The sequence below is a fragment of the Erinaceus europaeus genome, chromosome 1 (genome assembly GCF_950295315.1).
Source record: "Erinaceus europaeus chromosome 1, mEriEur2.1, whole genome shotgun sequence".
NCBI classification, from domain to species: domain Eukaryota; kingdom Metazoa; phylum Chordata; class Mammalia; order Eulipotyphla; family Erinaceidae; genus Erinaceus; species Erinaceus europaeus.
In genome coordinates this window covers 102264634-102282868 of record NC_080162.1, presented here as the reverse complement: position 1 = coordinate 102282868, position 18235 = coordinate 102264634, and the positions used below count along the sequence as shown (strand labels likewise).

At 37.1% G+C, this 18235-nt stretch overlaps 1 protein-coding gene across 2 annotated transcripts in view; it reads right to left on the bottom strand.

Annotated features, from left to right (window-relative positions):
• Positions 1-18235, bottom strand: part of TNKS2 (tankyrase 2) — a 76128-nt gene that overhangs the window by 40422 nt on the left and 17471 nt on the right. Inside the window, exons 4-12 of one of the 2 annotated variants that reach the window (XM_007516803.3) lie at positions 17432-17468; positions 17039-17114; positions 16539-16633; positions 14679-14745; positions 10880-11066; positions 10185-10306; positions 5721-5812; positions 5541-5619; positions 1304-1475 (exon numbers count right to left, since the gene is read on the bottom strand). In XM_007516803.3, coding sequence (XP_007516865.1) covers positions 1304-1475; positions 5541-5619; positions 5721-5812; positions 10185-10306; positions 10880-11066; positions 14679-14745; positions 16539-16633; positions 17039-17114; positions 17432-17468 — 927 coding nt within the window. The remainder of the gene's footprint in view (positions 1-1303; positions 1476-5540; positions 5620-5720; positions 5813-10184; positions 10307-10879; positions 11067-14678; positions 14746-16538; positions 16634-17038; positions 17115-17431; positions 17469-18235) is intronic. The other variant, XM_060191926.1, reaches the window with a different exon arrangement.

The window sequence follows — 18235 nt, the reverse complement described above, 5'->3', positions numbered from 1 at the left end:
CTACAAGTATAGGAATCATCAAGGGTGACCAATGGAAAAAAAAAAAAGGTTTTATCTGATATATTTCTTCTCACCTGAGATGTCAACAATATCCAGTTAAATTTTAGTAAACTGTAGAGATATATGTACAGACACTTTAAAATTTATAGGAGGAGGTAGCCTGGGAAGTGGCACTGTGGCTAGACTATAAGGATTCCAAGTGTAAAGTCCTTAGTTTGACTCTTAGCATTATGCAGTTATGTTTTTTTTTTCTTCTCTTACTCATTATTAAAAAAAAAATTTCTGGGCTAAAATGTTTTGATTTATGCCAAGTGAACAGCTATTCAATCTAAAGTATTTTGAAACAAATATATTCAACAGTTAAAAAGTTTTACGTTTTCCTTTATAACTTCTACATGGCAGGGTCAGTTTACTTTTTTTAAGACTTTTAAAAAAGTTTTTATTTATTTGGTGGTGGGGAGAGAACCAGAGTACTGGCACATGTGATGTCAGGAATTGAACTCAGGAATTGATGTTTTGAGAGTTCAATGCTTTATCCACTATATCATTTCCTGGGCTGCTGCAGGATCAGTTAGTTTAAGAATATTATTTGTCACTATGGCACCACTCTAAGAAATAAATGTCTTTAAAAAAATTTATTGATTTTCCCTTTTGTTGTCCTTGTGGTTATTATTGTTATTGATGTTATTAGGACAGAGAGGAATCAAGAGAGAGGGGAAGACAAGGATAGACAGCTGCAGACCTGCTTCACTAATTGTGAGGTAATCCCCTGCAGGTGGGGAGCCAGGGGATTGAACCAGGATCCTTTCGATGGTCCTTGCACTTCATGTCATGTACATTTAATTACCGCCTGAACCCCAAAATATGTCTTTTAAAACGATTTCTTTCTTTCTCTCTGCAACAGCAACTGCTATTTCTTACTATTCAGCTTTTTAGATAAAAACTTAAGAACCTCTCATGCCTGAGGCTCTGTCAAGTCTCAGGTTCAATCTGTTGCACCACCATAAGCCAGGGTTGAGCAGTGCTATGTTAAAAAAAAAAAAAAAAAAAAAAAGACTTAAGAACCAGCAGTTTATTTAGAGAAACTAGACAGAAATGCTACTGGAACAAAATAATTACCTAAGACTACTTGGGCATTGAATATAAAGTGGTGACTGAAGAAAAAAAAAATTCTAAAAGAAAAAAAAAAGAACCCCAAATTCCTTTAAAATTTTTTTGTGTGTGTGTTTACTACCAACTCTTACATATGTGAAGAAATTAACTGCTAATTACAAAAGTGACTTTGGGGCACATTTAATAATACCTTGAAGAAGTTGTTGCACATTTTCATTTCCCATCTGCAAAGCAGTGAAGCCCTGAAGTGATATGATGTTAGGATCACACCCATAGCTCAAGAGTAGGCGGCAGGTTTGTAAATGACCACAATGTGCAGCTCTGTGCAGAGAAGTCTGACCAAGATTATCCAAAGCATTAACCTTAACAATACAGAAACAAACAAACCGAAATTAGTTTGCACTGTACAAATTAAAACTACAGAATCATTTATTTAACACTGGTCCTAATGTAGTAATCTTAATTATTCTCTTATGAATTATTTTTGTCCAAATCTGATGGTTGACACCAAAAGACCCAATTATGGGTTAATAATGTAAGCTGTTAGGAAGTAACAATTGCATTAACACAAAGTATTCACACATTTACCAGAGAGCTCTGTATCTCTTGAGAGGCAAAACATGGAGACTAACCCCAAGATAAGACAGTACCAAAATCTTACTACATTAGCATAAAGCTTATTTCTTTTTTTTTAAATATTTATTTTATTTATTTATTCCCTTTTGTTGCCCTTGTTTTATTGTTGTAGTTATTATTGTTGTTGTCGTTGTTGGGTAGGACAGAGAGAAATGGAGAGAGGGGAAGACAGAGAGGAGGAGAGAAAGATAGACACCTGCAGACCTGCCTCACCGCCTGTGAAGCGACTCCCCTGCAGGTAGGGAGCCGGGGCTCGAACCGGGATCCTTATGCCGGTCCTTGTGCTTTGCGCCACCTGCGCTTATCCCGCTGCGCTACAGCCCGACTCCCAAAGCTTATTTCTTATTAATTAACTTATTTCTGTTGATCTATGTCTTCCACTTTGTCATGTGAAATATTGATATTGTACATATACATGTTACGATGCATTAACAATATTTCTCAATTAAAAGGTCAAATCTGCTACAATGCTAAATCTTCCAAAAACATATTGAGCAAAAAGTCTCACAATGTTGAAATATGCACATTATTTCACTCCATAAACATGAAGGTCCAGAACAGGCAAATCTAATTTATAAATCCAGGAAAAATCAGAACAGTAGTTGCTTCTAGGGTGTGGAGATTACCTTGGATGGGCAATTCATCTACCTGATAATGCACTATATCTTGTCAAGTTTTTGATTATACAGGTATATGCATCAGCCAAAATTTAGTAAATTCATATCAGGTTTGTGCATTTTGTTGTACAAAAATTTTACATACAAAAAAAAAAAACAAAAATCCGGTGTAAGGATCCTGGTTTGAGCCCCCGGCTCCCCACCTGTAGGGGACTCACTTCACAGGTGGTGAAGCAGGTCTGCAGTTGTCTATCTTTCTCTCCCCCTCTCTGTCTTCCCCTCCTCTCTCCATTTCTCTCTGTCCTATCGAACAGCAATGACATCAATAACAACTACAACAATAAAAAAGAAAAAGACACAAAACGGAATAAATATTTTAAAAAAAATTAAAACAAAACAAAACAATACTGACCTCTATCTGATCGTCTATGTTTAAGTAATATGGACAAATATAGATTGCAAATTACTCTGAAAAGTATAAAAATAAGATTTATTTTAAAATATTTATTTATTGTATACAGACAGAAACTGAGAAGGGGAGATAGAACAAGAGAGCAAGAGACACCTGCAGCACTACTTCACATCTTAGATGAGGCTTTTCCCCTGCAGATGGGGACTGGGGGCTTGGATCTGTGTCCTTACATATTTTATCATGTGTGATCAAGTGGGTGTACTATCACCCTGCCCCCCCAAAAGATTAAGGAATAAATGGGGTGGGGGGAGAACAGAGGACAGATGTTATATCTAGCAATACAGTAAAAATGTTAGTGATAGAATCTAGGTGGTGAATATATAGTTATTCTCTGTAAAATTGCTTCAACTTGACTGAAAATTTTTGAAAAATTCCAGGGACGGAGCGATGGCATACTTGGTAAAGTGTACACAGTACTATGCTTAAGGGTCTGTGGAAGAACTTGCTCCCCATCTGTAGCATGGAGACTTTGGAGTGGTGAAGCAGGTATGCAGGTGTCTATCCCTCTTTCTCTCCCTGCCCCCTCAATTTCTATCTGTCCCATCGAATAAAATAGGGGGAAAAAAAAGGTGGGCAGGTGGTGGTGCACCTGGCTAAGCATACACATTACAAAATGCACAAGGACCAGGGTTTGAGTCCCTGGTCCCCCACCAACAGTGGGGGGTGCAGAGAAGCTTCATGAGTGGTGAAGACTGCTGCAAATGTCTCTTTCCCTCCCTACCTCCTCCTCCCCTTCTCAATTTCTGTCTCTATCCAATAATACATAAATAAAATAAAATAAAAGGAAGAAGGAAAAAATCGTCTCTGGGGTAGTGGATTCGTAGTGCTAGCAATAAGCCCAAGCAATAACCTTGGAGGAAATAAAAAATTACCTCTAGCATCTACTATCATCTTTACTCTAGTCCTTCCTACCTCTTCAAAATATGAGAAAAATTTGGCTTATGGGGGGGGGGGGGAGAGGAGAATCCCTCTTTAATAAAAGAAAAAAGGGGGAGTCGGGTGGTAGTACAGAGGGTTAAGTGCAGGTGGTGCAAAGATCAAGGACCAGCATAAGGATCCCAGTTCAAGTCCCCGGCTCCCCACCTGCAGGGGGGTCACTTCACAAGCAGTGAAACAAGTCTGCAGGTGTCTATCTTTCTCTCCCCTCTCCATCTCCCCCTCCTCTCTTCATTTCTCTCTGTCCTATCCAACATAACTACATGAATAACAATAATAACTACAACAATAAACAACAAGGGCAACAAAAGGGAATAAATGAATAAATATAAAAAAATAAAAAGGGGAAAAATGTGAGAAATTAAGTTCCTCAATAATGAATTATGTGGCCATTAATGTATTCTGAGATACTGTGCAATTCAAGTTCATATTTATCAAATTATACTACATCTGAACAGAAATATAGTAAGATTTTATCAGTGAACTTAAAACTAGACTATAAAATAGATAGTCTTCATGCTAATGGGACCTGGAAAATCAATTAAAAATACTCAGAGCAATTAATATATTTATTCACACATCAAAAGCATATTGAAATCAGAAGTATATTCACTTGGAAACTTTTATTTGGGTGCCACTCTTGTGTCAAGGTTAAGGTAAACAACTTGTCCTGTGGGTCTGAACCTATTTTAAAGCCTGTGTTTCAGGAAATTCCTCAGTGCCAGCTAAACAGGATGTTTGGTCACTCTAATTAAAATTGTTTCACTGAGCTTCAAACTCAAGTTTAATATGCACTCAGGTATGAAAAAAGTAATCAATGAGAAATTTATAGAACAGACAAATAAGATATGCCAAGCAGTCAAGCAGAAATAAACTTTATTTTATTCAATAATTTACAGTAGGAAAGGCTGAGAGGATACATTATCAACAATTCCCCCAAGCCAAAGAGAAATTAGGACAAAGAGAGGCAATACAAAAGGAAAAGTAGAATTCTTTCTCAGACTGTAAGAAATACAGTGATTATCAGAGGATGGGGCATATAACCTTGGTGGATGGTTCAATGACTTCACACCACCATGTATGGGTGCAAAATTATACTCCTGAAATCTTATAATTTTGTAAAACACTGTTAACAACTAATACAAAAATTTAATAGCTAAATGAAATCCTAAGATGACAAGTCAGAATCAGTATTTCTAGCTGGGGATATTTTGAAGAGTGTACTGTTGGATAATCTTTCCAGAGGAGTCTGGTTAAAAGAAGTGGAGAAGGGTGGGTACATAGAGATAATATATTTTTGAGGGAGTTGGGCGGTAGCACAGCGAGTTAAGCGCATCGCATGTGGCACCAAGCACGAGGACCGGCGTAAGGATCCCGGTTCAAGCCCTCAGCTCCCCACCTGCAGGCGAGTTGCTTCACAAGCGATGAAGCAGGTCTGCAGGTGTCTGTCTTTCTCTCCCCCTCCGTCTTCCCCTCCTCTCTCCATTTCTCTCTGTCCTACCTAACAATGACGACATCAATAACAACACTACTAACTACAACAATAAAATAAGGGCAACAAAAGGGAATATTTTTTTAAAAATCTTAAAAAATATTTTTGAGTAATTTCATAGTAAAAAATACAGAAAAAGTTCCTGCAGAGCTCATTTTAAGTACAGATTCTCAAGAAAAAAACTTATGTTTGAGAGAGTGAATAGTTGAGGAAGGCAGACACTTCATCTGTGAATTAGCAAGTAACTCATTGGATTACCAAAAAGGAAGTATACCTTTGCTTCATGTTTCACCACTACTTCAACAACATCATTATGAGCTTTCTCAGACGCCACGTGCAGAGGAGTCAAGAATCTTAAAGAGAGAAAAAAAAAAAAAGAAAATTAGCCAGAAAATGAATGCATCCTCCATAAAATGAAATGTTAATAACTTATAATTATTTAAAGCATACTTACTCTTTTGTTTTTTCATTGATGTTTGCTCCTTTTCTTAGCAACAGTTCACATATTTGCTTTCTTTTGGGGTATGGAGATGCAGCAGCACAATGCTAGATAATTTAAATTTCAACATTAATCAAGGACTATACAGAACTGATTTTTATTTAAGAACATTCGTGTTTCCAATCAAGAAAAAATAAGTTGTAGCATGTCTGTTTTACTTTTGATTTAACTCTGCTTTTCAAAAACTTCCTTCTTTCCTTTTTTTTTCTTTCTTTCAGAGCACTGCTTATCTCTGGTTTATGATGGATTGAACCTGGGACTTTGGAGCCTCAGACTCGAGTCTCTTTGCATAACTATTCTGCGATTTAGCCCCGCCCTTTGAAGCCTTTCTATAAGCTAGAATGTGTAACGGTGACTAAATTCTGACAGAGCCTGAAAATCCCATCACCCTGGTGTTGTTACTAAAGATTCTGACCAAGCTATATAGTTGTATTACATGTTTGAAAAACCACTATTAATGTAATGAAAAACAATGTGATAAGTACTCCTTACAAAACTGCACCCAAACAGCATAGTGTTAATGCTATTTTTTTTCACAGACATTTATTTAATGGTAGAGGGGCAAAGGGGAGATACGTCAGATCACCTTTCTGTCATAGGCAGTGTAGGGGAACCAACCTAGAGTCTCAAGCACACAAGTCCTATCCTCTATCTACTAAGTCAATTCCCCGGCTGCTAAAAGGTTTAAACACCCCAAGGTCTGAGGTTCTTTAAAAGTAACAAGGTACCCAGCAACTCTGTGTTCTGCTTAGTAATAGCACTGATGACAAGCCAAGGAACACTTATTTCTCTTCCAACTAGCTACTACAGCAGAATAAGGAGCTTGTATTACCAATTCAGTAAAATCTGTGATAGAAAATTATATACTGTGAGTTGCCAACTGTATTATTTATGCTTATAATATAGGAGGACAGCAACCATATTGTTACATTTTTTCACCTCTAACACCCAGAATAATACACATACACAATAGGTTCAATATATGTCAGATGTGTGAATAGCTAAATAAAGGCATACATGATGAGCTAAAATTAAGCCCTGGGATCTAAAGAGTTAAGTTTGGGAAATTATTGTATATACATTGTGTGTATGTGTCCAGGATCTTGCACATATGTGACTCTACTACTCTAAGGCCAACTATTTTTATTTATTTATTTATTTATTTTTACTTAGAGAAAAGGAGGGGGAGAGAGGCATTACAGCACCACCACCATTTATGGTGCTTCTGTCGGTGCTGCAGTGCTCCTGTGCGATGCCAGGGCGTGGACCTAGGGACTGACATGGTAAAGTGTGCATTCTACCAGGTGAGCTATCTCTGGGATCCCTACTTTATATATAGCTGAATATGAAAACACATGAAATTTGTTCTCTAAATTTCATTGTAAATTATATAGCTTATGAATTTACTTCAAATTTACTGTTTTTGAAATTATTGCTAACATGCCACCAAAATAATTTCTTTACTCTTTTTTTTTTTTTTTTCCCCTCTAGGGTTACTGCTGGGCTCGGTGCCTGCACCATGAATCCACTGCTCCTGGAGGCCATTTTTTCCCCCTTTTTGTTGCCCTTGTTGTTGTAGCCTCGTTGTGGTTATTATTATTGCCATTGTTGATGTTGTTTATTGTTGGATAGGACAGAGAGAGATGGAGGAGGGGAAGACAAAGAGGGGGAGAGAAAGATAGACACCTGCAGACCTGCTCCATCGCCTGTGAAGCGACTCCCCTGCAGGTGGGGAGCCAGGGGCTCGAACCGGGATCCTCACACTGGTCCCTGCGCTTTGTGCCACATGTGCTTAACCCACTGCACCACCACCCGACCCCAAATTTCTTTACTCTTAATAAAATCATTTCTAATTGATGAACACAGATCCTTTGGTATGTATGAATAATCAACCCAGAATATGTATTAAAGAGATAGCACAAAAAATAGAAATAGTTTATTTTGAAGAATTCTTGATCACATTCATTTCAAACTACACTACCAACCTTGTCTCATCCTGAGGTGGGGCTTGTAATCTTTGGAAAACTCAAAAGACATGGCCTTTACTAGTCTGCAAATCTGCTACTTAAAAAAAAAAAAAAGAGTAGTTAAGTACACGTGGTGCAAAGTGCAAGGACTGGTTACAATCCCGGTTCGTGCCCCTGGCTCCCCACCTGCAGGGAAGTCACTTCACAGGCGGTGAAGCAGGTCTGCAGGCGTCTCTCTGCCTCTCTTCCTCTCTATCTACCTCTTCTCTCTCAATTTCTCTCTGTCTCTATCCAATAACAAATTTAAAAAAAAGTAATATTTTTACATTGTAAGTATCAAAAAAAAAAGTTTACTTATATGCCAGGTTTCTATATAAATTTCACGTAGCTCACATTATGGCATATGGAAGTAAATTAATCATAAAGATATTATGGTTATAGTTAAGTAAGGCTATGAGATCAATCTGCTTTTTTTTTTAATTATCTTTATTTATTTATTGGAGAGACACAGCCAGAAATCATGAGGGAAGGGAGAGGGAGAGAGGGAGAGAGGGAGAAAGACACCTGCAACCCTGCTTCAACACTCTCAAAGCTTTCCCCTTGCAGGTAGGGACTCGGGGGTCCTTGCACATCCTAACATGTGTACGCAACCATGTATGTCACCACCCAGCCACCAATCTGCTTTTTTTTATTCTTTTTTTTCAATATTTATTTATTTTCTCTTTTGTTGCCCTTATTGTTTTATTGTTGTAGTTATAATTGTTGTTGTTATTGATGTCATTGATAAGATAGGACAGAGAGAAATGGAGAGAGGAGGGGAAGACAGAGGGGGAGAAAAAGACAGACACCTGCAGGCCTGCTTCACCACCTGTGAAGCGACTCCTCTGCAGGTGGGGAGCCGGGGGCTTGAACCAGGATCCTTATGCCAGTCCTTGCACTTTGCACCACCTGCACTTAACCCGCTGCCCTACCGCCGACTCCCCAATCTGCTTTTAAAACACATTAACTTGGGTCATCTTTCTTCAGCAAAAGCACATTCATTGCATTTCATAAAGTGTGAATCAACTTTTTTTCATTTCAAATTTTTATTTACTTACTTTAAAAAAAAATTTAAATCAGCACTGCTCAGCTCTGGCTTATGGTGGTACAAGGGAATGAACCTGATAACTTGGAGCCTCAGGCATCAGTCTGTTTCCATAATCATTACACATTTACATGAGAGAAATGAGCTTGTGAGCAGAGTACTGAACCATCATCTGCAATACTGGGGCTCAAACCCAAGACAACATGCCAGCAAGCTACATGCTCTACCATTGAATTGCCTCCTCGGCCCTTAAATACTTTTAACCTGGCCTTTTTTTAAGACCATTCCCTTTTCTATCTTCCATCATTTATCTGTCATTACTATCTTTCATTCTTTTCTTATTGCTTTTCACAGTGTGCTCAGTTCTCAGGTACTTATGTTTCCTCTATTACTGTTACTTTATTACTTTTATTAGGGAAATAGACTTTAATCACATAGCTTTTTATAGTATATTTACAGTATATATATAACTTATTAAGAACAGTAGAAAATCAAATCTTGATGACAACAATTTCTTTTTTTTACTATTTCCAGTGTATTCTAATTTTGTAATCATAACTACTTAGAAGTTTTATATTTCAAAAAAGGAAATGACATGTTCCATTTAGGACAACACAAATCCCCCGCCATGGCTACCCAAATATTTAATCTCAACTTTTTTTTTGGGGGGGGAGGGGATAGGGAGGCTAAGGTTTTTTATTTTTCTGTATAGTATGAAATTTTCTATCTTCAGATATGCAAACACTAACAATTAAAATATGTATTTTTTTGATTTTTTTTACAATTAAAATATTTATTAACATAAAAGAGAAAGAGAGAAGTGGAACGAGAGGATCATTCTAGCATATGTGACTCTGGGAATCAAATTTGGGACTACTGCTTTTCAGTTTGACACTACCACTATGCCACCTCCTAGAATGCAAAGATTATTAGCATGATTATGATTATTTTAATTAGAGCACTGCTTAGTTTTTACTTACGGTGCTAGGGATTGAACCTGGTGCCTTAGGCATGAAAGTTCATTATAATAGTGCTATCTCCAGTGTGACAACTAATTTTATAAAGCAAGTATTTTTAAAACAATACTACTACTCAAAGAAAGATTTTATTATGTTAGTTGTTCTCTATCATTAAAATAAATAGGACCTAAAAAAAAAATTAAAAAAAAAATAGGACATTATGACTATTTTAGTATGCTTTTTGCTTTATTTCATTTTATCAGAGCACTGCACACCTCTGGCTTATGGTGGTACAGGTGTTTGAACCTGGGACCTTGAAACCTCAGGCATGAGAATCTCTATGCATAACCATTAAGGTATCTCCCCCACCCTTTGGTTGTATTTTAAAGACTTAAATCTAAAATATTACCAAAGCTGTTTCATGTGTCTGAGGGTGTTTGAAATTCACCATTTCCAGAGAAAGGTGTTTCTTGATTCGTGTAACATCAGCTTCCCGTGCAGCCTGCAGCAATGAGTGGCCTTTAAATTCATCTGTGTTAAGAGAAAGCATTTACATTTATATGAGACAATTAACAAACTGATGACACCTAATAATAGAGATATTTAGTACTTTCCTAAAATCATTTTCAAAAGTATCCCCACATACAGGGGGAAAGCTTCAAAAGTGGTGAAGCTCTCTATCTCCCCTCCCCTATTTTCTGTCTCTATCCAATAAATACTGAATAATAGTAACAAGAAAAAATAGGGGATGTAAGATGTGGAAAATATGTTTATTATAAGATAACAATCCCACAAATAACATTTAAAATCAGAGCAGGTAAACTAAAAAGTAGAGCTGAAGAACAAAAGCAAAATTATTTTTTAAAATACATAAATCTAAAAATCTAATACATAATAAAATAATCTGACTTGAAAAAACAAATATATTTTCTTTTATAGCATATTAAGAGTAAAATACATAGCAACTTCTAAATGGTTAATAGTGCTCGCCCGAAGAACAGCTACGCATGGCTAAGCAAATATTCCAGTAATCAAATATTTCTGAAAACAAGGAAAAATATATCACAGTATATCTTAGTTGAACATATATCATTTTGCACTCACAGGCTAATCTTTCTTTTAACTGTGGTGTGGGAGCCAAATCTATGGCACTTTTATTGTGACAATTCAGCAGCGTTGGATCTGCACCATAACTCAGGAGAAGAGAACACACTTCAATCCTGTTTTTAGAAGCTGCCTCATGAAGCGGAGTAAACTGCCACAAGTCCATTGCATTTACACAGGCACCATGCTGGCGGGAGAGGAAAAAAAAAAACCATATAGTGTTCAATGTTTTTTTGTTGTTTAGAACTATTAGCACTTTGTAATTTCATTTCTTCATGCAAGCTTGAACAGATAAAATTACATTCTCAAAACTTACTTGTCAAAGATTTATTTTATGGGTGGGGGGAGGTGAAGAGGGAGAGAGAAGAGTAATAATCAGCTTTTGCATATGCAGAGCAAGGGATCAAATCTAGGAGTCCACACTGGTGAGCTATCTTACTGGCCTCAAAGTTAGCTTTTTTTTTTTTAAAAAAAATATTTATTTTCCCTTTTGTTGCCCTTGTTTTTTTTTTATTGTTGTTGTGATTATTATTGTTATTGATGTCATCATTGTTGGATAGGACAGAGAGAAATGGAGAGGGGGGGAGACAAAGAGGGGGAGAACAAGATAGACACCTGCAGACCTGCTTCACCACCTGTGAAGTGACTCCGCTGCAGGTGGGGAGCCGGGGTTCGAACCAGGATCCTTATGCCAGTCCTTGCGCTTTGCACCATGTGTGGTTAACCCGCTGCACTACCTACCACCTGATTCCCAAAGTTCAATTTTAAAATCAATTATTTCAGTAAGAGAACACACCTTTTTCATCATGGAAAGCCACAGCTGTTTACTAGTCCTGCTCAGAAGGGCCTAATAAACTAGCACAAACACTAATTAAAAATAAACCTTTAGGGGGTTGGGCGGTAGCACAGCGGGTGAAGCACACAAGGCACACAGAGCAAAGATCCTGGTTCAAGCCCCCAGCACCCCACCTGCAGGGAAGTTGCTTCACAGGCGGTGAAGCAGGTCTGCAGGTGTCTGTCTTTCTCTCCCCCTCTGTCTTCCCCATCTCTCTCAGTTTCTCTCTGTCCTATCCAACAACGACGACATCAATAACAACAATAACTAAAACAACAATAAAACAACAAGGGCAACAAAAGGGAAAATAAATAATAAAAACATTTTTAAAGGAAAATAAAGTATCTAAAAATATAATAAATAGAGAGCTGGGCGGTAGCGCAGCGGGTTAAGCACAGGTGGTGCAAAACCCAAGGACCAGCGTAAGGATCCTGGTTCAAGCCCCCGGCTCCCCACCTGCAGGGGAATCGCTTCACAGGTGGCGAAGCAGGTCTGTAGGTGTCTCTTTCTCTCCCCCTCCTCTCTCCATTTCTCTGGGTCCTATCCAACAACACATCAATAACAACAGTAATGACTACAACAATACAACAAAGGCAACAAAAGGGAATAAATAAATACTTAAAAATTTTAAAATAAATAAAGCTTCCTATGTAACCTGCATCTTTTCCAAGAATGTTTTCTTCCAATGCATAATTTACATATAGTAATATATAGTTAAGTGTATAGTCTGGTGAGTTTTTTTTAATCTTTTAAAATATTTATTTATTCCCTTTTGTTGCCCTTGTTGTTTTATTGTTGTAGTTATTATTACTGTCATTGTTGGATAGGACAGAGAGAAATGGAGAAAGGAGGGGAAGACATAGAGGGGGAGCGAAAGATAGACACCGCTTATAAAGTGACTCCCCTGCAGGTGGGGAGCCAGAGACTCAAGCCGGGATCCTTGTGCTGGTCCTTGCGCTTTGTGCCACCTGCGCTTAACTCGCTGCGCTACTGCCTGACTCCCAGTCTGGTGAGTTTTGACAAATACATGTAGCTAAAACACTATCACTCAAAAACAAGATATAGGGCACTTTCAATACCCAAGAATGTCCTCTCATGCTTCTTTTATAGACTCTTCCTGGCCCCATTCTGACTGTTATTATGCACCATCTATTATGATACAATCTCCTGTATACATCTGGCTCTTTCACACAGTGATTCTGAGACTGACTTACGTTGCTTTATCAATTGTTTGTATTATTGGGTAGCATTCCACTGTACTGATACATCATAATTTATTTATCCATCCTGTGATAGACATTTGGCCTGTTTCTAGATTTTTACTATTATGAATAAACTGTTATAAACATTCACGTATAAGTCCCTATTATGCCACCATTTCTCTTGGATATAGCCTTACGGGTCATATAGTAGATGCATACTTAATCTTACTAAAAGACTGCTAGATTTCTTTCTTTCCTTTTTTTTTTTTTTTTTTTTGCCTTCAGGGTTATCACTGGGGCTCAGCGACAGCACTATAAATCCTCTGCTCCTGGCAGCCATTTTTCATTTTTATTGGATATAACAGAGAGAAACTGAGAGGGGAGGAGGAGTCAGAGAGGGGAGGAGGAGTCAGAGAGGGAGAGAGACAGAGACACCTGCAGACCTGCTTCACCACGTGTGAAGTGACCTCCCTGAACGTGGGGAGCCAGGAGCTCGAACCAGGATCCTCGTGTGGCTGCCCGTGCTTCATACTATGTGTGCTTAACTGGGTGCACCACCATCTGGCCACCTAGACTGCTAGATTTCTAAAGTGGCTGTTCTTATTTTTGTATTATCATCTAATGGGAGTTTGCATTCCAGTGTTCCAAATACTTGCTTTTACTTGATGTTGTCAAGTCTTTTCAACTGTAGCCATTTCTAGGTACTGGTGTTAGATGAACCACAGGTGTCATATTAGCTACAATCTCCCATCAAATACAAAGTCCCTTCCATGAAATTTCTGTTGATAACAAACCAACTACTTAATCTTTTAGAACATTTAATGGAGAGCTGATGATCAGCTGACGTAGCTTTTTATAGCTGCCAGACAATTTCAATTTCTGGGTCTTTCTTCTACTTTAAATTAACTATGTATTTTAAACTTTGATTTACTGGAGCAAAAGAAATTAATACTCTTTCCAATAACTGAAGCCAACAAATGTGTTTTTCTTTTTCTTTTTTTATTTATTCCCTTTTGTTGCCCTTGTTTAATTTTTGTAGTTATTATTGTTGTTATTGATGTTGTCGTTGGATAGGACAGAGAAAAATGGAAAGAGAAGGGGAAGACAGAAAGAGGAAGAGAAAAGTAGACACCTGCAGACCTGCTTCACCGCCTGTGAAGCGACTCCCCTGCAGGTGGGGAGCTGCGGGCTCAAACCGGGATCCTTGCTTCAGTCCTTGTGCTTTGTGCCACGTGCGCTTAACCCACTGCGCTTCTGCCTAGCCCCGGGAGTCTGTTCTAACTCAAAGTGTAACTCAATAAAAGGTAACTTAAAAGGTAACTGGTGTTTAAAGTATCTATTTTACTTTTAAAAAAAAAAGTTTTCTTTTTCTTTTTTCTTTTTATTACTAGAGCACTGCTCAGCTCTGGCTTATGGTGGTGTGGGGGACTGAACCTGGGATCTTGTAGCCCCAGGTAAGAGTCTGTTTTCATAATCATTATGCTATCTACCCTTGCCCTAAAAAATGTTTTCTAATATTTGAAAATTTACCTTTCATAAAATACTCATTTAACATACTGTTCTCAAGATGGTACTGCTGCTTTATATTTAAAATCTTTAATATCCAAGAAATCTTACAGCCGCCAGATGCTAACCTATCAGTAAATAACCTTGGGCAGTACATGTACCAGAGTGATGTCTGGTTCTTTCTCCTCCCATCTCTCTCATGAATGAATGAATGAATGAATAAATAAATAAGTAAAAAGAATAGAAGAGAACTGACCTTGACCAGAAGTTCAGTTACTTCATAATGACCGTAAGAACAGGCATTGTGTAATGGCACCAGATCACTATGTAAGAAGGGAGGAAGCCTATTATTAGAGTCCTGAAACTTATTTAATTTTAATTCATTTAAATTTATGCTTAGATCAGATAGCAAACAGCTTATATGACCTTTCAGTTAAAAAAAAAGAATTTAATAACAGCAATTTGAAACTTAACCCCAATAATTTTAATTCCCAAGTTTCAAATCCATCTTTCCTCCTCTGTAACTACTGCCACTGCCTTTAATTTGTGCCCATATAATTTCTCTCTGTAATATGAAACAAGCTTCCACTTCAAGTTATCCTTCAAACTGTAACCAGATTTTTTTTCAAAAAGGTAAATATGAGATAGTTATTACTTATTTTAACATTCTTCCAACCACTTAGCCTGGAATTCAAACAATCTGACCCTATCTACATCTTTCAGGTACAGTATGCTAAAACATTTGCAGTTTTCCTGAATGCTCTGCTCATATGATCCTGAGTATAAGACAGATTCCCCTCTTTCCTGTGGCTTACCTTACTTCTACACATCTTATCCAAAGTCAGAATTCAAACAGTCTCTTCTCTGACAAAAATCTGTGAGATTCTGTAAAATAAGTTGCTACAGTCCCTAACAAATTAAAACCCAGGTCCTTTATGATGGTAATGGAGACAGAATTTTCTGTCTAGGAAGGTACTGAGGAACCTTAAATCCCAACTTTTCTTGAAATTGCTGCTCTTTGAAATATCTCACTAATTACCACAGGAACCATCATGATGACTTCTGGCTACCCACTACTAAGCTGTTAGCTCCATCTATCCTCTTTTTGAAGAATCATGGCTTTTCTCATCATTTCTAATAGATAATTTCTTACTTGTGTATTAGTTTCATTCCAACTTACCTACCACCTCCACCTAAGTCCCCATCCTTTCATAAAATCAGGAGTAGTAAAAGTGAAACCAATGTTTGCCCTAAAAGTAACTTTCCATTCTGAATTTCAGTTATGTCATTGAATCTCACTCACTAAGCTTCAGAATTTGAAATGTAGTAGCTTTTGAATTCCTTTCTTACCACATTCAGTCAACAAATCCTATAAAATCTTTTATTGTAACCTCACTGGCTTCTATGTCTTTCCACATTCTCTGCCACCAATGCTCACGATACCTGAATCTTTCTAATTGCTCATTTTTTGCCTCTGGTAGCTCTCTCCAACCTGCCTTGTACATACAATATGCCTACTTAAACTCCTCTTTTAGAAGAGTCATTCCCCTTCTTTAAGATCCTTCAATGGCTATGGTGGTCCACAGAATAAGGTTTTAACTCCTAGTGAGAGTATCAAAATCTCTCCAAATTTGATTTTTATCTATTTCTCCAACATTACTCATCATTTGTCCCCTATGTAAATCATCTCAGTCAAGTCAATGCTTCTTCAGCATGCTGTGATATGTGTTTTATACCTCCAACTCTACTGTAGTGATTTTCTTTGCTTTATAGAACTAGGTCCAGAAAGATTTCTTCTCCTGAAAGGTTTCTCATTCATAACAGTCATTACTTAGGAGTTCCCTGCTAGGAGTTCCTACATTACTAGTCCTTGTCTATCACTGCACCTTAGTAAAGAAGTTCTATTACCAGATACATACTTATACTCCTCAGAGTGCAGTGTAAGCCCTGTAAATGGCAGCTTAAAGGTTTGACAGTTCCATGTGTCCTCAGAGAAATCTGTATATTGTAACAGCTTGATGAATGTTTAGCTAAAGGTATGAATCATAAGGTTACAGACATTACTATAAGGATGGTAACACTTAAGGTCACCTTTTCTGTTCAAATGTTTACTTACCCTTTATCTTTTGCATGGACATCAGCCCCATGTTGCAGTAGCAGCTGTACGATCTTTACTCTGTTGTATCCTGCTGCCAAATGCAGTGGCGTTGACTGAAAATATTAACCAGATCAATTAAAATAAAATCCAAAATCTGATGCAAAGATGCACAAAAAGGTAAAATCCAAATATAATACAAATAATGCCGAAAAAAACATCGTAACGTCATTTTCTAAATAATTATCAATTTAGTTTTATAAAATACAGCATATATACTGAAGGCATGGGGAAAGTTTATTAGTTCCCTATCGCAAGTAGGAAGCAAACAACTAAATGTTTATTTTCAATAGTTTTACTAAATTTAGTATCTGCATTCAAATTTCTGATGAAAGGAAATAACAGAATTCTTAAGAAGTCTTTTAATCTGTAATAAGATAAATGCATTTTTATGCCACTAGGAAATGAACACTAAATTGTAAGAGGCTTAGCTGCAAAAACTTCACTGCAAAATAAAGTACCTTTCTGCCATCACTTGCATGGCAATTGACATTTAATGGTGTAAGAAGAGCCATCATTTTTTCCTCATTGCCACTCCTAGCGAACAAAAAATTAAATTAGCAATTTGTATTCTTCATTACATCCTACAATGTGACCATTTAAAAAAATTACTTTTTTTAGTTTATTGTAAAAAAATTAATGGTGCATTATTATTATTTAAAAAAATTATTTATTTTAATGAAAGATGCAGAGAGATAGACATAGAGACCAGAGCACTACTCAGCTCTGCTTTACGGTGGTGCTGGGGATTGAACCTGCGACCTTAGGCACGAAAGCCTGTTTGCATAACCATTATGCTGTTTCCCCAGCCCAATGGTGCATTATTCATGACACATCATTTAACTATCACAAACCTTGCGCTCTCCAAGAGTTCATCTTTCTTATATTCACCTGTGAATTAGAAAGAACAGATTTAATAAAATCACAAAAGTAATGACAGCTTTATACATAAAAAGGCTAAAGTAGATAATTTGAAAATAAATTACCAATAATAGAAATTACACTGCACAAGTTGTGCAGTATAATAAATTTTATGAAAAAAAAACTTTTATGAGAAACATAAAATATCATTATGAAAGAAAAAAGTAATATATAATAAGCATGAAGAAATTTTAAAAAGTAATAGTTATAATAATAATTTACTTCTAGAAGTAAATTATTTTTGGCGAATTATTCTAAATTTTCTCAGTAGTCTCAGAGGACACCTGTTTAAATGCATGTGTTTCCATGCACAAAGATCTAGGATCAGGAGGCCCCTACTAATCACTTGAAGGTGGGAAGCTTCAAGAAAGGGGAAGCAGTACTGCAGGTGTCTCTCTGTCCCTCTCTATTTGCCCTTTCCTCTCAAATTCTCTGTCCCATCAAATAAAATTAATAAACTTTAAAGAAAATTAAAAAATATATATCAGAGGACACATCAAAAAGTCCAAGTAAAAAAGTTCACGGCAGGTCAAATAGTGGCACACCTAGCTGAGCACCTATGTTGCCATGTGCAATGCCCTGGGTTCAAGTCCTGGGTCCCCACCTACAGAGGGGGAAGCTTCCAAGCGGTGAAGCAAAGCAAAGCCCTTTATATTTTCCCCTCCCCTTTCAATTTCTCTGTGTCTATCCAATAAAATAAAAATAAGTAATACTAAAATGTCCACAGTAGAACCCCT